At 45.6% G+C, this 26,971-nt stretch overlaps 2 protein-coding genes across 3 annotated transcripts; both read left to right on the forward strand.

The window, feature by feature from the left end:
• The first annotated feature begins 2,141 nt into the window (after positions 1–2,141).
• Positions 2,142–3,077, forward strand: LOC128475263 (olfactory receptor 12D1-like). The gene has a single exon (XM_053457735.1). The coding sequence runs from the start codon at positions 2,142–2,144 to the stop codon at positions 3,075–3,077; it is 936 nt and encodes a 311-aa protein (XP_053313710.1).
• A 2,323-nt stretch (positions 3,078–5,400) lies between these two features.
• ALDH3B1 (aldehyde dehydrogenase 3 family member B1) lies at positions 5,401–25,825 on the forward strand. 2 transcript variants are annotated; one of them, XM_053456782.1, is made up of 10 exons: positions 5,401–5,527; positions 9,422–9,584; positions 10,122–10,232; positions 10,809–10,929; positions 11,873–11,958; positions 13,305–13,386; positions 16,734–17,120; positions 17,475–17,641; positions 25,172–25,271; positions 25,527–25,825. In XM_053456782.1, the coding sequence occupies exons 2-10, from the start codon at positions 9,423–9,425 to the stop codon at positions 25,718–25,720; spliced, it is 1,410 nt and encodes a 469-aa protein (XP_053312757.1). In that variant the 5' UTR covers positions 5,401–5,527; position 9,422; the 3' UTR covers positions 25,721–25,825. The 2 variants fall into 2 exon arrangements, with proteins under 2 accessions (XP_053312757.1, XP_053312758.1); XM_053456783.1 differs by having other exon boundaries at positions 5,414–5,570.
• Positions 25,826–26,971: the final 1,146 nt, after the last annotated feature.

Raw genomic sequence — 26,971 nt, forward strand, 5'->3', positions numbered from 1 at the left:
ATCGACGGCGTACTCGTCATGGCCCCGGACGACAAGCGGAGCATGAGGCTGGAAAGAACGGAGTGACGGTTGGAGACGTAAGGCTTGAGCACCCCTAACCCACCAAAGGACTTCAGGAAGGTCGGGAGAACTTGAGAGATGGATAGCATAGAATAGAAAATAACAGACAAGGGGGAGGTAATGAAAAGGGGAGAGATAAGGAGAAAAGGGAGCAATAAAGTGAATATGAGGTAAATAAAGAGAAATGGGGATCAAAGAAATGGAGGAGAGATAAGAGAACAAAAAGTGAAGGAGAGATACAATGAAGAGGAGAGTTTAAAAGAAAGGACGACGGTAGGAAAAAAAGGTAGAGATAAGGAGGGAAAAAAGAGAGCTATAATGAGAAATAGGAAAAATAAAAAGAAAGAGGAGATAAAGAGAAATGGGAGAAATAATGAAAAAGGACAGGATAAAAGAAAAGGGGAATGGGGAGAGGTGGACAGAAAGGGTCGAGATAATGAGAAAGGGGAGAAATTATGAAGAGAGTGTGTTTGTAAACTAATCCTAAAGGCAAACAAGTCCCTTGGATGTGATCTGGGTGCTGGGAAAATCCTGTGTGTGCAATTTGGGTCCTGGGCAAGACCTATGTGTGCAATTTTGGTGCCCGGTTTTGCCTTTGGGGTGTGCAACCTGTGATCTATGTCTGCAATTTCAGGTTTTCATGAATTATTTATTTGATCTGTTTATTCAATGCTGAGTTTGCTTGTGATTTTCAGTTGTATTGTACCTACAAGGCTGGGTTTGTATGTCTTTGTCAGTTGATCTATACCTGAACTACATGGGGAGGAATAGAGAGGTGTGGCACAGCGGAGGGGACAAGGGGACTCTGGGGGTGATGGGGGGGCATTGGGGTAAACAACTTAGGCAAGCCCTCGTCCTGTGTTTGGTTTCAGATGGCGGTCTGCAGGGGGCTGGGGGTGTTTCAGGAAAGGTAGAAGAGGGGAAAGGAGGATGAATAAGAGAAGATAATTTTAGGTTAGAAAACATGGCAGGGTTATGGCTGTAGGACGCTGGTAGGTGAAGGGATCAAGATAAAAGAATGTACTTTTCCAAGGAACAACATTTGGGAAAAAAGAAACAATGTCCCCATAAATACATATTTGGTACATATAGAGGAGAAAGATACATAAAAATACCAATTGAATTCTTGCAAGGGCCTCACTTGTTGGACCCAAAGTTGCAACAAACTCATTTTCTAGTAACTCACATTTCACATTTGAGTGAATAATAGAGCTGAGAGAATTGCTCTGTGCTCCGTTCTTAATTAAGATTTTCCATTCACATGAGATTTCCAGGTAGAATTCGGCTCATGGGAGGTGAAGCAGATATAAGGCTGAGGCGGTAGAGACTTTGTGTATTCTGACAGATCCCAGACACAGGAGGTATGGGGTGCATGACTGCTACAGTCAGTTCTCCACGTCTATTCATTATTTTTACAGGATCCTTAAATTATCCAATTATTTCCAGTAATTATGTCATTTTTGAATAACTCAGTGCCGCTCCTAATGTTCAGTCACCCTACTATGTGGTTTTTGTCTCCCTTTCTTTCTGCAAATATATTCAGAGGACGTGCTGGCTCTTCCTGCGGCACCCAGGCTTTTAGTGACCTCCTCAGGCTTCTGAAAGCCCCGCAGATGGGGACGAGTCCTAAATATCCCTTTGTAAGCAGGTTGAAATATTTGCACATTGTAAGGTCTTCAGACCGTAATAAATATACTGGTGATTAAAAGGTACGACAAGCTAGCGAGCGCTGGGGACCTTTACATAGAAAATAGAGGGAAATGTCCTACCGTTGCGTTGCGGGAGAGGCCAGTGATGGCGAACCTACGGTGTGCCAAGTCCTGTGTTCTGAGTGACCGGTTAATTTTTTAGCCAAAAATAAGGGGGGGGGCGAGTGTGTCCATACAGACTTTCGTGGCTGAAGCATCACTGTTTCCTATTATTTTATACAACTTATTTCCTGTTTTTTATATAGTTTCATATTTTTTATTTTATTTAGTTCCATTGGCGTATGGGAAGGGTAGTAATTGTCTTTATGATTCGATATTAATTGATTGGTTAAATATTTTGCTTTATTATAGTTTGTGGTTATTTGGATACAAATGTCTGTGTCCTGTGTAAACTGCACGTCCGTGAGTGAATTTATTCTGGGTGGGCTGACAGAGACACCGCACTTAGAGAAAGTCCTCTGCAGCATCTTCTTTCTTATATATGCAATGAATGTGGCCGGCAACCTCTCAATCATCATCATTGTGGCTCTCGACTGCAACCTGCACAGCCCAATGTACTTTTTTCTGGGTAACCTCTCCTTCCTGGATATCTGTTTTTCCTCTGTCGCTGTCCCTAGGATGCTCCATGATTTCATAACTCGACAGAAGGTAATTTCATTAGCAGCTTGCTTGGCTCAGATGCACTTCTTCCATTTCCTGGGCAGCACCGAGGTCCTTCTTCTGACTGCCATGTCGTACGATAGATTTATAGCCATCTGTAGACCCCTTCATTATACGGAGATCATGAATAGGAAGCTGTGCCTAACTCTGGCCATTGGATCTTGGGCCACTGGCTTCCTTCATTCACTGCTGCACACAATAAGCACGTCCTTGTTACCATTTTGTGGGCCCAACATAGTCAATCATTTCTTTTGTGACATTAAGCCATTGCTGAAGTTGTCCTGCACCAACACCAGTTTTAATTCCAGTCTGCTGCTACTCGTCACAGGGTCCTTGGTAATGATATCGTTCCTCTTGACCCTTCTGTCCTACATCTATATCGGTTATACCCTTGCTTGGATTCCATCAGCCACGGGAAGGTCCCGAGGATTTTCCACATGCGCCGCTCATCTCATTGTGGTTATTTTACTCTATGGGACAGCTCTGTTCACCTACCTGCGCCCAGTTACAGAAAAATCCATAGAAATTGACAGAATTGCAGCCATTCTATTCACCATCCTCACACCCATGCTAAACCCTATTATTTACACGTTGCGGAACCAAGATGTGCAGAACGCGTTGGTAAAACTTGCAAATTCATGGATATGATGGAGCCACCAGTACTACTGATTAATAAGGAGCTTAGTGTCACTAGTCCTGACCCACGACATTAAGCAAATGATAGCACTTCCCCTAATAATAGTAGATGGGACTTTAGTAAAACTTACACATAAAATATCTTGAACGTCAGGAGAGGAGCAGTCTGATGTGGCTATGAGGAGCTTGATGTGCTTGGTCTCCTGGAAAATCCTGGAGTATTATTTCATTTCTTCTTCTGCCCCGGGGCTGCACAGGTGAAGAAGGGAGACATGTTCTGCCCCTATTTCCATGCTAGCGTGCACCACATCTGTCTAAACACACAGAGCATGATGTACACACAACGAGACGGGCGTTTGGGGCCCCAGACTATCTAAAGATTGCATATTATACTAGCAAAGAGGAAAAATAAATGTATAATGGAAAAAGCCAGAACAAACTGGACACATTGTAACACACTGAAGATAAAGGCCATGAGGGAGGTAAGATGGCGGGGAGGTGAAGTCATGGGTGAAGCTGTGAGAGTGGGAGATCAAGAGTAGTTAAGGGCAGTTGTAAGGGAGAGATAGATGGACACCTGTAAGAGGGGCAGTTGTAAGGGAGAGATAGATATATGGATGGACACATGTAAGAGGGGCAGTTGTGAGGGAGAAATAGATGGACCCCTGTTAGAGGGGCAGTTGTAGGGGAGAAGGAGATCTGTAAGAGGGATAGCGGCAAAGGAGTGTCAGGAGTGATCATGTTTGTGTTAGCGTACAGTATGTGTGTGTGTGTGTGTGTGTGTGTGTGTGTGTGTGTGTGTGTGTGTAAAAGCTGCCTAGGCCAGAGTCCAGTGAACTGTTCATAAATATATATATATTTTTTAAATTGGGGTGGGGGCGAGTACTCCTGCCGGGGGTGACATTTGGTATAGGACAGACCCTGTTCTCCGTATCATAGCTTTTCTTTCTATACTTTTGATGGTTGGTTTGTATAATCTCTATATATTATTTCACGAACAGTATGGAGCCGCTTCCTCTGGTCTGCAGCCTGTACTGGCGAGCATAATGATTTCTAGTAAATGTATAGTTTTATATTCTCGCTGATATATCTATACATTATACAGGGGCCAGCTCACTGATTTATCTACACATTATACAGGGGCCGGTCACTGATTTATCTATACGTTATACAGGGGCCGGCTCACTGATTTATCTATACATTATACAGGGGCCAGCTCACTGATTTATCTATACATTATACAGGGGCCGGCTCACTGATTTATCTATACGTTATACAGGGTCCGGTCACTGATTTATCTATACATTATACAGGGGCCGGTCACTGATTTATCTATACATTATACAGGGGCCGGCTCACTGATTTATCTACACATTATACAGGGGCCGGTCACTGATTTATCTATACGTTATACAGGGGCCGGCTCACTGATTTATCTATACATTATACAGGGGCCAGCTCACTGATTTATCTATACATTATACAGGGGCCGGCTCACTGATTTATCTATACGTTATACAGGGTCCGGTCACTGATTTATCTATACATTATACAGGGGCCGGTCACTGATTTATCTATACATTATACAGGGGCCGGCTCACTGATTTACCTATACATTATACAGGGGCCGGCTCACTGATTTATCTATACATTATACAGGGGCCGGTCACTGATTTATCTATACATTATACAGGGGCCGGTCACTGATTTATCTATACATTATACAGGGGCCGGCTCACTGATTTATCTATACATTATACAGGGGCCGGCTCACTGATTTATCTATACATTATACAGGGGCCGGTCACTGATTTATCTATACATTATACAGGGGCCGGTCACTGATTTATCTATACATTATACAGGGGCCGGCTCACTGATTTATCTATACATTATACAGGGGCCGGTCACTGATTTATCTATACATTATACAGGGGCCGGCTCGCTGATTTATCTATACATTATACAGGGGCCTGTCACTGATTTATCTATACATTATACAGGGGCCGGCTCGCTGATTTATCTATACATTATACAGGGGGCCGGTCACTGATTTATCTATACATTATACAGGGCCGGTCACTGATTTATCTATACATTATACAGGGCCTGTCACTGATTTATCTATACATTATACAGGGGCCAGTCACTGATTTATCTATACATTATACAGGGTCCAGTCACTGATTTATCTATACATTATACAGGGGCCGGCTCGCTGATTTATCTATACATTATACAGGGGCCGGCTCGCTGATTTATCTATACATTATACAGAGGGCCGGATCGCTGTTTTATATATACATTATACAGGGCACATCACACTGCACTCTGCACTGTATCGCACGCTGCAGGGAGGCGCTGGCCCTTCGCCAGGCTGTGTTCTTCCTCCCCGTTACGTCTTCCTGTAAATAGGATTCTCTCCCCTCCCAGCTGTGTGAGAAGCAGCAGCGCAGAGCGAGGTACGGACACAACGCAACACAATTCACAGCAAGACAGGGCAAGGTACACATACACCGGGCAGGGACACGCAACAATACAACACACATACACCGGGCAGGGACACGCAACAATACAACACACATACACCGGGCAGGGACATGCAACAATACAACACACAGACTCAAAGACTGGGCAGGAACACACAACAACACAACATATGGACACTGTGCAGGGACACAACACAAAGAAAGACCCATACCCTGGGCAAGGACACACAACAACACAACACACAGAAAGACACAAAGACTGGGCGGGAACACACAACAACACAACACACACACTGTCCGGGGACACGCAACAACACAACACACAGAAAGACACAAAGACTGGGCGGGAACACACAACAACACAACACACACACTGTCCGGGGACACGCAACAACACAACACACAGACACTCTCACTGTGCAGGAACACACAACAACACACAGAAAGACACACACACTGGGCAGGAAAACACAACAACACAACACACAGACACTCACACTGTGCAGGAACACACAACAACACACAGAAAGACACACACACTGGGCAGGAAAACGCAACAACACAACACACAGACACAAACACTGTGCAGGAACACGCAAGAACACAACACAACATACAGACGCACACTGGACAGGGACACGCAAGAACACAACACCCAGAAAGACACGCACACAACACACAACACACAAAGTTTGGACAGGGACACGCAACAACACACAGAAAGAGACATACTTTTGGCAGAGACACACAACACAGAGAAAGAGACATACCTTGGGCAGGGACACACAACAACACACAGAAAGACACGCACACTGGGCAGGAACACGCAACAACACAACATACAGACACGCACACTGGACAGGGACACACAACAACACAACACACAGAAAGACTAGATTGCTAGCCTTCAAGACAATCTATTTAGGTATAATATAAAAAGAGACCAGGCTAATCCCAGAAGCTTGCAATCTATTATACTTCAGTATCCAATAGAGGGATCATTGTTTTTTCTTTCTCTGGCTGACGGGGTGCGGCTCGACCGGGGGCCCCAAACGTCTCCACAACAGGCAAAAACAGGAACTTGTGTAACAATTCTGGCAACTTGCTCCATGATACTCAAATACCCCTCCCTATAACTCCTATTACCCCATATTAACCCTTTGCTAGCGGGCATTTGTCCATAATAACCCTTACCTAACGTGCATTACCCTATATTAACCCTTTGCTAGCGCGCATTACCCTATATTAACCCTTTGCTAATGCACATTACCCTATATTAACCCTTTGCTAATGCACATTACCCTATATTAACCCTTTGCTAGCGCGCATTACCCTATATTAACCCTTTGCTAACACGCATTACCCTTTGCTAATGCGCATTAGCCCATATTAACCCTTTGCTAACGCGCATTACCCTATATTAACCCTTTGATAATGCGCATTAGCCCATATTAACCCTTTGCTATAGCTCATTTTATTCTATGCAACACCTCCCTATAATGCATATTACCCCATGTTAACCCTTTCCTATAACTTCTATTACACAATATCGTGTAATAAACTGTTACGCTAACCCCTCCTATTACTCTGTATATAACTCCATATAACCCCTCCTATTACTCTGTATATAACTCCCTATAACCCCTCCTATTACTCTGTATATCACTCCCTATAACCCCTCCTATTACTCTGTATATCACTCCCTATAGTCCCTCCTATTACTCTGTATATCACTCCCTATAACCCCTCCTATTACTCTGTATATCACTCCCTATAACCCCTCCTATTACTCTGTATAGCCCTCCCTATAACCCCTCCTATTACTCTGTATATAACTCCCTATAACCCCTCCTATTACTCTGTATATCACTCCCAATAACCCCTCCTATTACTCTGCATATCACTCCCTATAACCCCTCCTATTACTCTGCATATCACTCCCTATAACCCCTCCTATTACTCTGTATATCACTCCCTATAACCCCACCTATTACTCTGTATATCGCTACCTATAACCCCTCCTATTACTCTGTATATCACTCCCTATAACCCCTCCTATTACTCTGTATATCACTCCCTATAACCCCACCTATTACTCTGTATATCGCTACCTATAACCCCTCCTATTACTCTGTATATCACTCCCTATAACCCCTCCTATTACTCTGTATATCACTACCTATAACCCCTCCTATTACTCTGTGTATAACTCCCTATAACCCCTCCTATTACTCTGTATATCACTCCCTATAACCCCTCCTATTACTCTGTATATCACTCCCTATAACCCCTCCTATTACTCTGTATATCACTCCCTATAACCCCTCCTATTACTCTATATATCACTCCCTATAACCCCTCCTATTACTCTGTATATCACTCCCTATAACCCCTCCTATTACTCTGTATATCACTCCCTATAACCCCTCCTATTACTCTGTATATCACTCCCTATAACCCCACCTATTACTCTGTATATCGCTACCTATAACCCCTCCTATTACTCTGTATATCACTCCCTATAACCCCTCCTATTACTCTGTATATAACTCCCTATAACCCCTCCTATTACTCAGTATATCACTCCCTATAACCCCTCCTATTACTCTGTGTATAACTCCCTATAACCCCTCCTATTACTCTGTATATCACTCCCTATAACCCCTCCTATTACTCTGTATATCACTCCCTATAACCCCTCCTATTACTCTGTATATCACTCCCTATAAACCCCCTATTACTCTGCATATCACTCCCTATAACCCCTCCTATTACTCTGTATAGCCCTCCCTATAACCCCTCCTATTACTCTGTATATCGCTACCTATAACCCCTCCTATTACTCTGTATATCACTCCCTATAACCCCTCCTATTACTCTGTATATCACTCCCTATAACCCCTCCTATTACTCTGTATATCACTCCCTATAACCCCTCCTATTACTCTGTATATCACTACCTATAACCCCTCCTATTACTCTGTGTATAACTCCCTATAACCCCTCCTATTACTCTGTATATCACTCCCTATAACCCCTCCTATTACTCTGTATAGCCCTCCCTAAACCACTATAACACTGTATACCCCTCCCCATAACCCCTCCTATTACTCTGTATAACCCTTCCTATAGCCCCTCCTATTACTCTGTAGAACACTCCTTATAGCCCTCCTATGTGTAATCTCTGCAATAAATTGGGGTATACTGAAGCTTTTATTAAAAACCCTGGTGGTAATTTTCGTCTTCCACTGACCTGTGGAGAGGTCTTGTTTTCCTCTGTCCACTCGGGTCTTTCTCTGGCGATCTCGTTATCCTTCGTCCGCTCGGGTCTTTCTCTGGCAGAGATCTCGTTATCCTCCGTCCGCTCGGGTCTTTCTCTAGCGGAAGTCTCGTTATCCTCCGTCCGCTCGGGTCTTTCTCTGGCGATCTCGTTATCCTTCGTCCGCTCGGCTCTTTCTCTGGCGGAGATCTCGTTATCCTCCGTCCGCTCGGGTCTTTCTCTGGCGGAGATCTCGTTATCCTCCGTCCACCCGCGTCCGGCTCCACATCCAGCCCCGCGTCCGGCTCCACATCCAGCCCCGCGTCCGGCTCCACATCCAGCCCCGCGTCCGGCTCCACATCCAGCCCCGCGTCCGGCTCCACATCCAGCCCCGCGTTTCCTCGGACTTCAGATTTCAAACCTAACCGAATTAGTTTAATTTCGGGCCTCTCAATTTGCGTTAATTAAAAGTTTTGGTCTTCGGTCCATAAATATCAGTTATATGGGGTTGAGATTTTTTGTTGGAGGTTGTGGGGTTTTTTTGTGTTACATTTTTAATTGAAATCAATGTACATTACATTGAATGTAATCATTATACCCCGGTACAGAATGACTTCTTACAGCGACACGGTAAACCTTCTTCGGGAGAGCTTCATGTCAGGAAAGACGCGGACGGAGCAGTTCAGACGTTCCCAGCTGGAGGCTCTGGGGAAGCTTATAGAGGAGAACACGGCCGAGATCTATGAGAGTCTTAAGAAGGATCTTCGCAAGGTAAGGCGGTTATACCTACCAGGGGCAATATAAAAAGGTAAATAACCATAGAGGGTTGGGGTAGATGGAATAAAGGAAGGGGAATGACAGATTGAAGAGGGAGATGCAATGAAGGGCTTCGGAAGGGGGGGGGTAATGGAAGTCCTCTCCTTTTATAACACTAGATAAATCCTGAGGACGTGGGGGAAATGATGGGATAATAATGGGGCAATAGATGGTGAAGTAGGATATGGGATAAGTCCAGGGGAAGTTAGTAATGGCGGGCTATAGAATAACCATAGATAATGGAATAACGATGGACAAGCGATGGGATAGTGAAACCTAGAACCTGCCGGCCCGTCTAGTCGCTCATTTTTCCTGCTGTGCAGTTGAAGATGAGATAAAGATGGAGGATTGGAGCTGTAGATGAGATTGAATAAAGATGGGGATGTGGGGAAAGCCCAATAATATGGCTGGGGGCAGATTTTATAATGAGTGTGTGAGTGTCAGGGAATGTTCCAAAACTTTAACCATTTCATGATTTCCACTGTGTCTCAGCCCCAGTTTGAAGCAGAGATCTCTGAGCTGAGCTTAATAAGAAGTGAAATAAATTTGGCCATAAACAATCTGAATTCCTGGATGAAAGATGAACACGTGTCCAAAAACATCGTGAGTATGGAGCGAGGATGGGGGGATCTCAGGAAGCCATCACTGTGCCGGGGTTCCTGGAGTCTAGAGGGCAATGAAAATGGAGAAGAATTTGCAGGAAAAAATGATTAGGAAAAACCTAAAACATTAGCTCTTAAAGATGTGTGCGATATGTGAGACAAGAGACGAGTTTAGAGCTCAGAGACTCGCGTTAAGAGATTGGAGACTGGATGTTAATTGTTGTTGTTAAGTCTTCTTTTATCATCAAGCAGCAAAATATATTATTATTTGTTGACTTCTATAGCGCCATCATATTCTGCAGCGTTGTACAATGAGTAAGAAGGTGCATCACATACTAGAGGATAATGGTGCAGCTGTAAGACTGGGCAAAGGACATAGAAGAAGGGAACGGTTCTGGATCGTTGGAGGTCTGAACCTGGAGATGGGTTAAAGGAGGATGGTGGAGGGCATTGCAAATAAGATGTAGGGCGAGTAGGAGGAAACTGGTCAGACTGATGAAGGGAGCTGGAGAGGAGGGCAGGAGATTATGCCTCTAGTGATGTTATTATCTTTATGCCTCTTTCTTGGTCCTTTCAGGCCACCTCTTTTGACTCAGCCTTTATCCGCAAAGATCCGTTTGGTGTGGTCCTTATCATATCCCCCTGGAATTACCCTGTTCAATTAGCCCTCATCCCACTGGTGGGGGCTATTGCTGCAGGTAAGTTACTGTATATTTTCTGCATATGGTTCTGTATATTTTATTCTGCTTCAGCCTGAAGAAGAGACCTCTGAGGACCTGGAACTTATGTTACTTTATATCTTTTTCCTGTGTTGGCCAAATGAAAATTATCAACTTTAAAGTAAATTAGCCCCAAAATATAGAGTCCTAATTCCCTGGAACCTATAAGAGAAAAAAACAAAACAAATGAAAATCTAGATATGTTTTTTAACAAAAGTGGTCAAAGTTCAGTGAAGTAAAAGGAATTCCGGTCTGAATCAGCTGAGGTGCCCCGTGGGTCCAAGGAATGGGGCTTCTGTCTCCTGTGTCTCGTGGGCAGTATGCATCCGGCTCCCTGTATGCTGTGTCTTACTTTATGTTTCTCTGTTCCTTGTATTTAACCTGCACCTCTGTACCTGCTGCAGGTGAGCCCATTGGTTCCGACCCCCCTGCTTTAGCGTAGGTCTTCTGTTTTTAGTTGAGGGTTAATGTTAGGACCTGATGTGAAGTGGTGGCAGCTTCCATTTTATGGCGATGACCTAAACCTTAACATGTTTGCATTAGAGTCGGGTGCCAGAGCTGCCTGTATGTTTCGTTTGTATTCATGTTTAGTTTCATGATTGCCTGTATCCCTGTCCTCTGCTCCCGTTTGCCATGCTGCTTGCCATCTTTGCCATCAGACCGGCCTGGCCCTGGATCCTGAAGGTATGGCTTACACTTACCTTTGCCCTACTGGAAGCATCCTACTGCGGCCCCTCTGCATACCGGACCCCCTCTCCTAACACCAGACCCCGCGATCAGACGAGAAATTTGAGTTCTGTGCAGAAAATGTTTGTGCGGACGATCCAAATACAGAACTGCACTTCATTATAGCCGTCAAGATTGTGCTTTGCAGGTGCATGCGGAGGCGATGACATCACACTCTGTTTCCTGTTTGTTTTAGGAAACTGTGTGCTTCTCAAGCCATCAGAGATAAGTCCGAATACAGAGAGGCTCCTCGTAGACGTTCTCCCGCGATATCTGGATAAGGTGAGCAAAAACTCTATGAGAACAGCACTGAATTTACAAAATACACGATTATTGTATGAATCATTGTTACTATGAATTAATAGTAGTGGTTTTATTTAGAAAGATAAAGTATCAGGGAGTAAGGCATGGAGTCTAATCACTTACCGGTATGTGCTTTTAGAAGGATGTTTATAGTGAAAAAGGGCCTGATTCGGTGAACTTCCATTACTTCCTGACAGTGCTTCCCATAGCTGTTATATGTGTAGGAAACGGCTCTCTGGGGAAGCAGAGACTGTCCGGGCGCTTGGACGCATCAGGGACCAGTTCTATGCCCCTTGGGGAAATCAGATTCTGTCCCATGCAGTGTGAGGTCTACAGCTGCTCCAGCACAGACTCACTATGCCCCTACCATGATGTCATCATATCCCTCTGTAATGACATAACACAGACGCCATGTTCCTGGGATGAGGCCTATCATGTCCAAGGCAAATCCAAGGAGACTGAGCTTGGCTGATGCCTGGACATATATCAGTCCATGAGCTTCCTAATTGGCTGGAATCTCAGGAAGGAAGCTTATGGACTGGGCATTTAAGAACCAGTCTGGTGTCATATTGGTATCAGTGGTTTACTTTTTGGTCAGGTCCATTTTCTTGGCCAAAGATGATGAATTTGGGGCGTTGAGTCTGTAGTCTGAGCTCTTCCAGCAGATGGAGAAATCATAACGTTTGTGACCGACGACTGTCGGCAGACTCTGTTTTTTTTTTCGCCACTCTAGCGCCCAATCCCCAGGGGACCTCCAGCCTGACAAGAGCCTCCTGGAATTTTCTGTTGTTCCCCACATTCCATTGGATGAAAATAGATTAACCAGTTACTTGCAGCTGTTAATTGGTCTTTAGGACAGAGACAGGTCCCGCTAAACCTTAGGGGGTCAGGGGTGTAATTCTCCTGCAGCCGCTGCTGTCCTAGGGGGCCCCAAAGTCTTCTTGGTTCACAAGTGAATCCTGTAATCATGTCCAGACGTGCAAGGTGGCACATAAGGTTCATAGTATAAGTGCACATAACTTATTTCCCACGTGGAATATTCACAGCCAGGGACGTTTAGAAAGCTTGCAGGGGGCCCAATATTTTGGGTTATACCTCTACTACATGATACTTCACATGAAGAGCCCCTAAAATGAAATCCCATTCCTTTATATAGTGCCAACAGATACTGTAGCACTGTTACAATAGACAGTGAAGGGGACGGTGAAAATGTACCATAACATTAAAATAGATCATATGCAAAATACCTCCACCTGAAGAGAAAATCCCCTTTCATATCCTGATTCATTTCTGATCTATTCATTTTGAAACCTTTGCTGTAACAGGACTGCTACGCCGTGTTTTGCGGTGGGGCGGAAGAAACGTCTCAGCTCTTGGAAAACAAGTTCGATTATATCTTCTTCACAGGTAATAAAACTACATATATACACGTGTGTAATGTACATACGGCGCCTGGAGCGTCAGGCTGACTATTAAGCCACATGGACATTTTCATGCAGTCTGAAATCGGGACCCTGTGTGGAAACCTGGATTTTGTGTAATTCTGTGTCACTTTCTGCCCATATCCCAGACATCACGCCCTGCTCCAAAAGCACACCGAGCTGGTTCTTTATGGCAATGCTAATGAAGTGTGTTCCACCACTGACTTTCCTTAGTCAGAGTGTCAGTGTCTGGGTGATTAAGGCTGAGTCATTCTATTGTTTACCAGAACACAGCATTATGAGTTGTCTTTTGAGTTGAGTTGTGGCTGCTCTATGTGGCTGCGCCGTATCTCGCGCCATGTGGCTGCGCCGTATCTCGCGCAATGTGGCTGCGCCGTATCTCGCGCCATGTGGCTGCGCTGTATCATTGCGACAGCTCACCTAGGACAGGGACAAAGCAGCCTAGTAAATGACAGTAAATAAAGGGGCTGTAATGACCACAGCTGGGGGGTCTGTCGGGAGGGGACATTACCCCGTGGACTTTTGTTTTTACAATTCCATATATACAGCAACCAGGGTCTACAGTAAAAAGGAAGTTACTCATTGACTTTATCATTTTAATGTACTATGTGTTTTTATGTTTCATAGAAGTTGAAGGCAGATCGGCCCCATCCGGCCCCCGTCTAGTCTGCCCGTTTTTCCAGGTGTAAAGACTCAAACCTTAATCAGTCGTTGGTCTCGTCTTAGATTCAGGAGCTGTATGTCTATCCCATGCATGTTTAATACCCTCACTGTATTACCCTCTACCACTTCTGCTGGGAGGCTGTCCTCAGTAAAGTAAACCTCCCTTCCATTCCATCTCAGTCTCTGACTCTCTAGTGTTAGATTCCGGTCTTTTGTAACTTTTCTCCTCCTTTGAAATAAATTCCCTCCTGTCCTTGTTAAATCCCTTCATGTATTTAAATGTCTCTCTCCTGTAAACTATTCCCCATTGTAGTTGCCTCCTCTAAACTCTCTCCTGAATGCCAAGGAGATAGCATCTCCAGACCTGTACCCACTACTCTAGGTGAGATCTGTAAAGGGGCAGAACCACCTTCCCCTTCCTGCCACTAATGCCCCTCACTGTACACGAAGCACCCAGCTTGCTTTTTCCTCCCCTATATTGCATTGTCTGCACCTTTTAAGTCATCAGAAATAAATACCCCTGAGCCCCTTGTGAGGTTTGGTGCCACTGTGTAGTACCTTTCAGGATTACATGGAAACACAATAGGTTTTCTTTAGGCCATGCGCGGTATCAGTTTCAGGTTCCGCACTTGGGTTACATCTTGATTGTGACGTACGATCTTTCACACCCCTCTCTCTTCTATTGTCACTGAGCGCACAGGGGCCCCCAATGCTGTATTCTGTGTTTGGACTTTTATGTCCCAAGTGCATTATTTAACATTTATCTACATTAAACTACATCTGCCACAGCCCCCTCTCCCCCTGAGAAGTGCAGATAAAAAGAAGGTTCATGTGAGGTCACGAAGCCTGAGTAGGGGCCCACTGCCGAGTTGAAGCATTGATGCGAATTGAGGAGTTTGGTGCATCCTTTTAATATAGAGAGATTGCTGAAAAATATAGTATGGCGGATTTAATGAATCCAATATGGTGGCCCAACTAAAAGGTTCATCGTCTTGTATTAAACAAACGTTACTTGGACTAATGAGACAATGCGACTGACCAAGTTTCAAGTCGTTGGCATAAGCAGTTTCAGAGGAGAAGAAGATTTCAACCCAAAATGGCACCCCCTAGGTGCTACTGGTGAGCTGTAAAGATTAGTTGGGTTTCGTGAAATTTGTTTTTCAAGGGTTAGATGACCATCAATTTACTTTGTGGCACCCATAGAGTGATATGATGGTACTTTTAGTTGCTTCTGACACTTTCAATAGCATTTTTAATCACCAAGTGTTGTGACAGATGCTATAGTTTGTTGTTATGTTAAGTTTATATGTGCGCCGCACAATCGTCTCGCACCTGGAAAATGTGGATGTTTTCTGAGCAGCGGTTAACGAGCAGAAATCAATTGGAAATAGAGATTGTTGCAAGATAGGGGGGCTCATTTTGCGTTAAAATCAAATGGCATGCAGAAGGTCATTGTGACTAGGCTGAAAACCATGTGACCGATCGAATTGCCGATCGTAGGGTAGGTCATAAACCCATACAGAGAGTTTCGGACTCGTAGCTGCAGAAATAATATGTTTTATTGGTTTTGGTTCATTGGATATTGGCGCTAGGCTGTGAGGCCTAGGGTCCCGATATGGCGCATGTATCTATTTGACATCAGCATCTAGCATTGTAGGTGACTGGAGAAAGATGGTGATGGGAATAGAATGGTGGCGGTGCAAACGCAATAAACAGTAGGCAGCACTTGATGACGGTTCTGTGGAGTATCGATTGAAGGGAGCCTCCAAGTGCCTCTGCGTTATAGGTATTTATCAATTGATTAATTACCCCGCGATAAAATCAGACACATGGGGGAGAGGGGAGGAGAGCTAACAGGGTACTAATAATTCATTATAGACAAATCAAATGAATAATAATAATGCAAAAAAGTGGAATATCTAGACGATGAATGAATTAAGCAGGGCAGCCAGCAATGATGCAGATTACAGACAGGGTAAAGGCAAAAAGGGGAATAGCTGTAGATGAGAGAAGATAAATGAGTTTCTGGTGATCAGCAGAGCAGGCGGTAGAATGAATCTCTTGGTAAACTCCTAGGACATTGGCTCTTAGGTGGAAAGTGGCCATTCAGCTATTTACCATCCAAACTCCGCCATTTTCTTCTGAGGCTTCTATGGGGGGAGAGAGTCAAATGTCTTACTGAAATCTAGATAGGTGATATCTACGGCCCCTCTCAATGCTTTCATTTTAGTTACCCACTCAAAAAATAAATTCAGTTAGTTTGACAGGATCTCCCCGCAGTAAACCTGCGCTGCTTCTGACCTTTCAAATCATTTACTTCCAGCTTTTTAACAATCCCTGAATTGCTTCATTAGTTTCTCACCTACCGATCTAAGACTTATTTTTGTAAAGAAGATCCAGAATTGCCAACTTCCAATCCTCCAGAACCGCTCCTGGAGCGACTGCTAGAATAAGTCTGCCGGTTCTGCCGGGACGCGCCGAACCTCTTAACACCCGCGGATTTCTCGGCTTTTCCTTTGGAGAGGTAGAGCGTCTCCCTCTGTAATGACGCAGGCTTCACGTGTTTCCCTGTGTCTATCTTCTGCACTTCTTTCCCTTCACCTTCCTCCGTAGTGTATACCCCGTGTCTTCAATCTTTTCTTTTTATAGGAAATCCGCACGTTGGCAGAATAATAATGACAGCTGCAGCAAAGCATCTGACCCCGGTAACTTTGGAGCTGGGTGGGAAGAACCCGTGTTACGTGGATGATGATTGTGACGTACAGAATGCAGCCAAGCGCATCGCATGGACAAAGTTTTTTAATGCAGGTCAGACATGTCTTGCTCCAGATTACGTCCTCTGCAGCGAGAGGACGCGAGACAAGCTTCTGAGTGCTATGCAGAGTACAATCCAGGCCTTCTATGGAGAGGACCCCAAACTGTCCCCAGACCTGGCCAGGATCATCACTGACAGGCATTTCCACAGAGTGTCTGGCTTTCTTGGCTCGGGAAGAATTGTGACAGGAGGGCAGACTGATGAAACAGAAAGATATATCGGTAAGTGCCAGCTTCCTTGACGTAACAATAGTGAATGACACTCCAAAAAACGTAATGGCTCGAGAGCCCAGTTACTGAGCTGCGCGTCCACAACCACTTACTTTTACTTCCATTCAAAGCAGCTGCAGCGTACACGTTACTGCCATCCCTATATAATCTATATATTAACCTGTATAATGTATAGTTAAATCAGTGAGCCGGCCCCTACAAATGTCTACAAATGCCTAGTTTAGTGAATACATCCAAGTGTGTATCTTATGGTTAAGGTCTGTCTTGCGGCAGCTTATAAAGTGTCCAGCAAACTTTAGGGTTTAACTCCAGAGCTTTTGGAATCACTTTGGCTAATCATTACAGCTCCCACACTCCTCGTTGATGTCAAAGAGTCCGATCCAATCATGCAGGAGGAGATCTTTGGGCCGATTCTTCCATTCCTCACCGTAGAAGGCATAGAAGATGCGATCAGATTCATTAATCTGCGAGAAAAACCTCTGGCCGCGTACGTGTACTCCTGTAATGCGCAGGTATGAGCTCCACATGTACATGCATTTATAACGCACATTATAGTGATATATTAGTGAATATATTATAGTGAAGTTATTAGGTACCAATCACAGTAGAGAAACACTTGTCAACGCGTTTCTCTTTATCGGTTTAGTACACAGATGTTTAGCAATAAGGATGTTTTTTTCACTATGCATGTAAAGCGACAGCACCAGTTCAGGATTTTCTGTTGTAAGAATGCGTACGGCGGTGGGTGGGAGCCTGCGTAGGGCGGTGGGTGGGGGAATGCGTAGGGCGGTGGGTGTTAGCCTGAGTACGGCGGTGGGTGGGAGAATGCGTACGGCGGTGGGGGAATGCGTAGGGCGGTGGGTGGGGGAATGCGTACGGCGGTGGGAGCCTGCGTAGGGCGGTGGGAGCCTGCGTAGGGCGGTAGGTGGGGGTATGCGTAGGGCGGTGGGTGGAAGAATGCGTACGGCGGTGGGGGAATGCGTAGGGCGGTGGGAGCCTGCGTAGGGCGGTGGGTGGGGGAATGCGTACGGCAGTGGGAGAATGCGTACGGCGGTGGGTGGGAGAATGCGTACGGCAGTGGGAGAATGCGTAGGGCGGTGGGAGCCTGCGTAGGGCGGTGGGTGGGGGAATGCGTACGGCGGTAGGTGGGGGAATGCGTAGGGCGGTGGGTGGAAGAATGCGTACGGCGGTGGGGGAATGCGTAGGGCGGTGGGAGCCTGCGTAGGGCGGTGGGTGGGGGAATGCGTACGGCAGTGGGAGAATGCGTATAGCAGTGTAATGCATGCCCAGGTGGTGCTGCGTTCCACAGAAGATCCGATCAGAGCTATTTAAGCTGTACTGCCTGTCTTACTGGAGTGGGTGCACGTCAGTACAGGAATTTCAATGTCACCAGCCCCCCACAGGAGGTGCTTTATCTTTTTGCTTTATCTTTGCCTTAAAAAATCCTCTGCCCTCTGGATATCATTTATGTCCTTGCATGCAGACGTCTAGCCCTGTATCTCCAGAAAAACGGACAAGGACAAAATGCCGGCTTTTACTCTGAAGAAGTCCGCCTTTAAAGCAAAGCATGTCGTTTGCGCTGTACGTTCTGTAACTCTACCAGACCGCTGCAGGAAAAGTCTCTGTAATCCGTGTTCAGCTGAAAATCTGGCCAAGGAAAAACACAAGGAGATGCAGTGTTTCTTAGGATGGTTTCAAGAAAATCTGGCGCAGACGTTTGTGTCTTTCGTGTCAAAACATTTTAAGCAAATATTCAAACTTTAGGGAGATCTTCTCATCTTCCTGAAGTGGATATTCAAATTGCTCAATTGTCCAAGAAGATCACTATTCCTATTGGGGAAGTTGCTTGATTTAAAGACGCTAATGACAAACGGGCTGAAACTTCATGCAAGCGTCTGTTTCAATCTTCAGGTTTTCAGTGCAAAGTGTCGCTTGCAGGGTCGGCAGTGGTTACAGCTCAAGTCTGTTGGATGCAAGCACTGGAAGGTTGCCTCCCAGAGCATACGGAGAAAGATCTACTACGCCTTATTAGGAATTTAAAATTGGCCAACCTTTTTTGTCAAATACAATGGAGGAAAACCTCAAGTTATCTGCCCTTAATATGGGTCTTTCATCGGTAGCTAGAAGGACTCCGGGCTGCAGACTCCGCACCCAAGGCATCTTTTTGTGATCTTTCGTTTGAAAGACAGAAGTTATTTGGGGCACCCCTGGAAGAGCTTATCAAACGAATGTCTGATACGAAAAGTGCACTTCCTTAAGAGAATCAAGTGGAACAGGCGCGAGCCATACAGAATCCTGGGAATCATTACAGAGGGCTATAAAATCAGGTTTAAGGATGTCCCCCCCCCTCCTCATTTCCTTTTCTTCTCTTATCCATCTCATCTAATGCAGCCCTACTCTCAGAATCCCTCTTGCTGTTATGAAAAGATGTCATAGAGCAGGTACCCAGACATCTGGAGCATCAGGGAGTTTATTCCAGACTTTTTCTAGTCCCAAAGCAGGACGGATCCTGGCGGCCGGGATCTCAAAAGGGTGAAAAGTTACATCAAATATCACCCTGGACTTAAAAGATGCATATCTGCATGTGCCCACAGCCACGAGATCCAGGAGGCATCTAACATTTGCAGTGAAGGCAAAAAAGAAGGTTCTACATTTTCAGTTTAGAGCCCTCCCTTTTGGCTGCATGGGTTTTTATTACTATAGACGCATCCAAAAACCGGATGAGGAGCCCACTTACCTTTCGCAATTCAGGATCTTTGGTCTCTAGAGAACACGGCCCAATCATCAAATTTCAGAGAACTAAAGTCCTCAGGGCCTTCCGTCCATGGATAAAGAAGAAAGCGGTCAGATTGCAATCAGGCAACCGCACCACAGTTTCATACCTAAACAGGCAAGGGAGAACAAGGATCATGAAGCTACAGTCCCTTTCTGCGGAGATAAAAGAGTGGGCTCAGCGGAATCTGGTGGCAGTGTCAGCTACTCACAAAAAGGGATCAGACAATGTCATTGCCGAAGAATGGTCTCTAGAATGGTCTCCAGACCATAATATGTTTCCCATCATGGTTTCCAGATTCGGCATCCTGGAAATAGACCTCATGGTGACTCGGGAAAACGGGAAAGTTCAGATCTTCGCATCCCTGAACAGAGTGTATTTTCCAAACTTCCTAGACAGGTTTTTCTTACATTGGAATTTCAAGATGGCATATATTTCTCCCCAGTGGCTCTGATTATGTGCATCATTCAGAAAATACAGACAGGCAAGGCTTGTGTGTTGGCAATCATCCCACATTGGCCAAACTGCAGCGAGTTTTCTGCTCCCAGAAACTGTAGCTTTGTTCAAATTGACGGCTTGGCTTCTGCAAGGACGATACTACAAGAAAAAGGCATAGAGGGTGATATGGTGAATGTTCTTCTTAATTCAGTCAGAAAATCTACCCCAAGGATATACCTTAGGGTATGGAGGAAGTTTCTTGCATGGTGTAAGCACTCCGGGTTCCATCCATTAAGGCTATACTCCTGTTCCTCCAAGAGGGGTTTTTGTCCGGCCTTAGTGTCTCTACCTTTAAGGGACAGGTTTCAGCACTAGGTCATTTTTTACTTTTAGACTTCGCCTCAAATCTTATTAAGAGGTTCTTCAGGTTGCTGCCATTTTGCAATGACCACCTAAGAGGTTTTTTTTTTCCTCGTGGGATTTATCTCTGGTTCTGAAGGCTCTCTGCTCGGCTCCCTTTGAACCTCTAGAAGAGGTTTCATTGAAGATGTTGTCTCTAAAGACAGTTTTTTTAGTTGCCATCACATCAGCCCGAAGAGTTGTGGAAGTAAAAGCATTCTCCTCTACTCAGAATTCTTTCATCAAGATAAAGTGGTCATGCATCTTCCTAGCCCTTCCTTCGTCCCTAAGCCAATATCACTCAACCAATCATACTTCCTACCTTCCAAGTGGCCTTTGACGTCAAAAGTGCATTAGAAATGTACCTGAAGCATACGGCCAAATTCCGAACCTCTGACCATCTGTTCATGAACTACTTCTGTAAGTCATCAGGGGAGGCTTCCTCGAAATCTACAATTACCAGGTGGCTCATGGACACTATTCGTTTATCCTACAAAATCTTTTCTACTCATGTCAAAGCTCACTCCACCCGAGCCATGTCAGTGTCTTGGGCAGAAAAGGCGGCTGCATCCCCAGAGGATAAGCTGTGAAGGGGTCGTCTTTTAATACGTACCTGAACCACTACAGGCTAGATGTTTTTTCCTTCTCTGAAGCTTCTTTTGGGCCGAAGGTGCTCCAGGCGCTGTCCGTATGAATCCCACCATTCCGAGATCTTTCTATATCCCACGTGTACTGCCGCTATATGAGGGGAAAAACTATTTTTTTTACTTTCTGTTAATTCTTTAGCCCCGGAATATAGTGGCAGTACGGATCCCCCCCTTTTTTTCTACTATTAAATTATTTCAAGCATCAATGTTTGTGTCTCGTGACTTCCTGACGATGGAGGAGTGGAGCGCATATTTATGGGTAAGGAGGAGGGAATTAACCATTTGTATTAGTTTTACAGGCTACTTGTCCCTGTACGGTAAGTAAAAAATGTTTGATTTTGTAAGCCAGAGAAATGTGGATAGTTTTGTTTCATACAACGTAGATTTTACGAGCAGTGCACACATTGGGTAACGTGTTACAGCTGTGCCCCTGTTCGCAGGGTATTTATTCCTAGGCTAGATTAAGTCCATTATGGACGAAAGGCATCAGGCTGATGACAGGCTTGCTTTGCGCGTGCCGTTATGATCCGAATGTTTTATAAAGTTCTGTTTTATTGAAGACGTCAAGGCTCTGCTCTCCAATTTACTTATGAATTGACTTCATTCCAGTTCATTTTCTTCCAATGGCTGTTTTCCACATAGCGGACAGGTTGAGGGATCTGTGTCTGGTGGGATCTGATGCAGGTTTTCTCTCCCTTGGTGTTTGGGTAGGCTGCATGGTGGGCCTCGTTATTACACTCCGTATGGTGGGCCTCGTTATTACACTCCGTATGGTGGGCCTCGTTATTACACTCCGTATGGTGGGCCTCGTTATTACACTCCGTATGGTGGGCCTTGTGATTACACTCCGTATGGTGGGCCTTGTTATGACACACCGTATGGTGGGCCTTGTTATGATACTCCGTATGGTGGGCCTTGTTATGACACTCCGTATGGTGGGCCTTGTTATGACACTCCGTATTGTGGGCCTTGTGATTACATTCCGTATGGTGGGCCTTGTTATGACACTCCGTATGGTGGGCCTTGTTATTACACTCTGTATGGTGGGCCTTGTGATTACACTCTGTATGGTGGGCCTTGTTATTACACTCTGTATGGTGGGCCTTGTTATGACACTCCGTATGGTGGGCCTTGTGATTACACTCTGTATGGTGGGCCTTGTTATTACACTCCGTATGGTGGGTCTTGTTATTTCACTCCGTATGGTGGGCCTTGTTATTACACTCCGTATGGTGGGCCTTGTTATGACACTCCGTATGTTGGGCCTTGTGATTACACTCTGTATCGTGGGCCTTGTGATAACACTCTGTATCGTGGGCCTTGTTATTACACTCCGTATGGTGGGCCTTGTTATTTCACTCCGTATGGTGGGCCTTGTTATTATACTCCGTATGGTGGGCCTTGTTATGACACTCCGTATGGTGGGCCTTGTGATTACACTCTGTATGGTGGGCCTTGTTATGACACTCCGTATGGTGGGCCTCGTTATTACACTCCGTATGGTGGGCCGTGTTATTACATTCCGTATGGTGGGCCTTGTTATGACACTCCGTATGGTGGGCCTTGTTATGACACTCCGTATGGTGGGCCTTGTTATTACACTCCGTATGGTGGGCCTCGTTATGACACTCTGTATGGTGGGCCTCGTTATTACACTCCGTATGGTGGGCCTCGTTATTACACTCCGTATGGTGGGCCTCGTTATTACACTCTGTGTGGTGGGCCTTGTTATTACACTCTGTATAGTGGGCCTTCTGATTACACTCTGTATGGTGGGCCTTGTTATTACACTCCGTATGGTGGGCCTTGTGATTACACTCTGTATGGTGGGCCTTGTGATTACACTCTGTATGGTGGGCCTTGTTATTACACTCCGTATGGTGGGTCTTGTTATTTCACTCCGTATGGTGGGCCTTGTTATTACACTCCGTATGGTGGGCCTTGTTATGACACTCCGTATGTTGGGCCTTGTGATTACACTCTGTATCGTGGGCCTTGTGATTACACTCTGTATCGTGGGCCTTGTTATTACACTCCGTATGGTGGGCCTTGTTATTTCACTCCGTATGGTGGGCCTTGTTATTACACTCCGTATGGTGGGCCTTGTTATGACACTCCGTATGGTGGGCCTTGTGATTACACTCTGTATGGTGGGCCTTGTTATGACACTCCGTATGGTGGGCCTCGTTATTACACTCCGTATGGTGGGCCGTGTTATTACATTCCGTATGGTGGGCCTTGTTATGACACTCCGTATGGTGGACCTTGTTATGACACTCCGTATGGTGGGCCTTGTTATTACACTCCGTATGGTGGGCCTTGTTATTACACTCCGTATGGTGGGCCTCGTTATGACACTCTGTATGGTGGGCCTCGTTATTACACTCCGTATGGTGGGCCTCGTTATTACACTCCGTATGGTGGGCCTCGTTATGACACTCCGTATGGTGGGCCTCGTTATTACACTCCGTATGGTGGGCCTCGTTATTACACTCCGTATGGTGGGCCTCGTTATTACACTCCGTATGGTGGGCCTTGTTATGACACTCCGTATGGTGGGCCTCGTTATGACACTCCGTATGGTGGGCCTCGTTATGACACTCCGTATGGTGGGCCTCGTTATGACACTCTGTATGGTGGGCCTCGTTATTACACTCCGTATGGTGGGCCTTGTTATTACATTCCGTATGGTGGGCCTTGTTATGACACTCCGTATGGTGGGCCTTGTTATGACACTCCGTATGGTGGGCCTTGTTATTACACTCCGTATGGTGGGCCTTGTTATTACACTCCGTATGGTGGGCCTTGTTATTACACTCCGTATGGTGGGCCTCGTTATGACACTCCGTATGGTGGGCCTCGTTATTACACTCCGTATGGTGGGCCTCGTTATTACACTCCGTATGGTGGGCCTCGTTATGACACTCCGTATGGTGGGCCTCGTTATGACACTCCGTATGGTGGGCCTTGTTATGACACTCCGTATGGTGGGCCTTATTATGACACTCCGTATGGTGGGCCTCGTTATGACACTCCGTATGGTGGGCCTCGTTATGACACTCCGTATGGTGGGCCTCGTTATGACACTCCGTATGGTGGGCCTCGTTATGACACTCTGTATGGTGGGCCTCGTTATGACACTCTGTATGGTGGGCCTCGTTATGACACTCTGTATGGTGGGCTTCGTTATTACACTCTGTATGGTGGGCCTCGTTATTACACTCCGTATGGTGGGCCTCGTTATTACACTCCGTATCGTGGGCCTTGTTATTACACTCCGTATCGTGGGCCTTGTTATTACACTCCGTATGGTGGGCCTTGTTATTACACTCTGTATGGTGGGCCTTGTTATTACACTCCGTATCGTGGGCCTTGTTATTACACTCCGTATCGTGGGCCTTGTTATTACACTCTGTATCGTGGGCCTTGTTATTACACTCCGTATCGTGGGCCTTGTTATTACACTCCGTATGGTGGGCCTTGTTATTACACTCCATATGGTGGGCCTTGTTATTACACTCCGTATCGTGGGCCTTGTTATTACACTCTGTATGGTGGGCCTTGTTATTACACTCTGTATGGTGGGCCTTGTTATTACACTCCGTATGGTGGGCCTTGTTATGACACTCCGTATGGTGGGCCTCGTTATTACACTCTATATGGTGGGCCTTGTTATTACACTCCGTATGGTGGGCCTTGTTACTGCACTGTATACAGTGAGCCTGGTAGGAAGTTTTTAACTCATCTATAGTTGATATGCCTAAATAAATTGAATTCTTTGTCAGGTTGTTGATCAGTTTCTGACCAGAACACAAAGCGGAGGATTCTGTGCCAATGACGGTTTGATGCATTCGACGCTCACAGCGCTTCCGTTTGGAGGAGTGGGTGAGTTCTGCCCCATGAATGAAGCTTTTAAAGTAAAGTGACCCTGAAGTGATTTGTTTCTTATCTACGCTTACAATGGGAATAGAGGGGGCACAATGGTGCACTTTCCACGACACACCTCACTCACCATCTTCTACCATCTGCTAGTGCTGTGAAATAAACCAAGCTAGATCAATAGGCAGTGCTTGCCATCCGCGTAGCTCATATTCTAACTGCCCCAATTAATGCCATTACATGTCTGATTGTTCCCTAAAGGAAACAGTGGAATGGGGAAATACCACGGCAAATTCAGCTTTGACACATTCTCCCACGATCGCGCATGCCACCTGCGCAGTGCTGGCCTCGAGAAACTAAACGAAGTGCGATACCCACCGTACAACCTGAGTCGTCTGAGCATCCTCCGGTACTCTACGGAGGTGAAGCGTAAGGGAGGCTGTTCTCTCCAGTGACCCAGCGGCACAGGCCTCTCTCCGCACGGCCGACCTCGTGCTCCTCCACTCTGCAGATTATGCTTCGCTTGGAAACTCAAATAAATATTTTTCCATATCAATGTATCCTCTCCAATAGCGCAGTATTCTGTTCAGGTTCAAAATTATGTGGGATGACAAAAAGGGTTTTAGCAAAGCATCTATTTGCCCTTTCTGTTAGGGGGTTGCCAAATTTCACCCTCTGTATATCACAATTTTCATGGTCATGATCAAGCGATATCTAAGTGGCAGCCTTATACACAGCTTACATAAAGCAACATACAAGGCGTTCAGGACAAGTTCATCTATTCCACAAAACCTTGTTTAAGGCAAACTGAATAGTGATATAATGGTACAAATGCTAAAACATTTCGTAATTATTTACCACTATATGCCCACATTAAGTTTATCCAATAGATGTGGCTTTAAATACATGTAGATTATAGATCAGGCCCATGTAGGCGACAGTACCCAAAACATACATGTATGTCCACCTCCGAGAGAATCCACGAACCCCAGAAGCAGAGAGAAATTAATTGCCTCTAAGGGCAAAAGGAAGGGGGTCATCCAAGGTCAACAACTACCACTGCAGTAATCATTGCAATATATAACTAATTACACTAATGCCAGGCAAGACTGCGACAGGAAAGCCTGGGACTAAACCCTACAGCCGCAGCTCAAGGACAAGACCAAGGACAAGACGGTATTTCCCAGAAAGGCACCAGACATTTTGCCCGTCTCAACGACCGACCGCAACAGACAGCATTAGGCATTTTGCTCATGAAGTCTCTCTAGACAAACATTCCCAAGACCTGCCGATGGGGGTCTGCATTCTGTGTCTACTGGGCATGCACCAACTCCTTGCATCGGTCATTTCGGTGTCTACGGGATCGCGACAGGTGCTTTTTTGCTTTCACTGCCATTTTGGACGCCGCACATGAAGGATGCCAACTGTTGTGGCCGTGCCCTAGGATCCAGCTGCGGTGGGTCACGGGGGATTATCACAGAGGTGGATAACCTTTATTGATAGGAACGGCGGAGGCTGCGCTGCTTCACGTGACTCCTACACCGCTAGAGAAATACACTTTTACTACACACAGACTTAATGGGGCAAACCCTCCATAACCCTCCTTCCTCCACAACAGAAGCTTCTCCTCGCTTGTGAACAGCTGAGACAGAGAAGATCAGCAGGTTACGGGGGTCTCTCAGGGTCCGGGGGTGAGGAGGCAGATT

Source organism: Spea bombifrons, chromosome 2 (genome assembly GCF_027358695.1).
Source record: "Spea bombifrons isolate aSpeBom1 chromosome 2, aSpeBom1.2.pri, whole genome shotgun sequence".
NCBI lineage: Eukaryota > Metazoa > Chordata > Amphibia > Anura > Pelobatidae > Spea > Spea bombifrons.

Excerpts from the sequence above, each read along its gene's own strand:
- LOC128475263 (XM_053457735.1), top strand. The coding sequence starts at position 2,142 with ATGTCTGTGTCCTGTGTAAACTGCACGTCCGTGAGTGAATTTATTCTG.
- ALDH3B1 (XM_053456782.1), top strand. The coding sequence starts at position 9,423 with ATGACTTCTTACAGCGACACGGTAAACCTTCTTCGGGAGAGCTTCATG. Across the intron at positions 11,959-13,304 it reads TCCCGCGATATCTGGATAAG|GACTGCTACGCCGTGTTTTG; the intron begins GTGAGCAAAAAC and ends TTGCTGTAACAG. Across the intron at positions 25,272-25,526 it reads GCTTCCGTTTGGAGGAGTGG|GAAACAGTGGAATGGGGAAA; the intron begins GTGAGTTCTGCC and ends TGTTCCCTAAAG.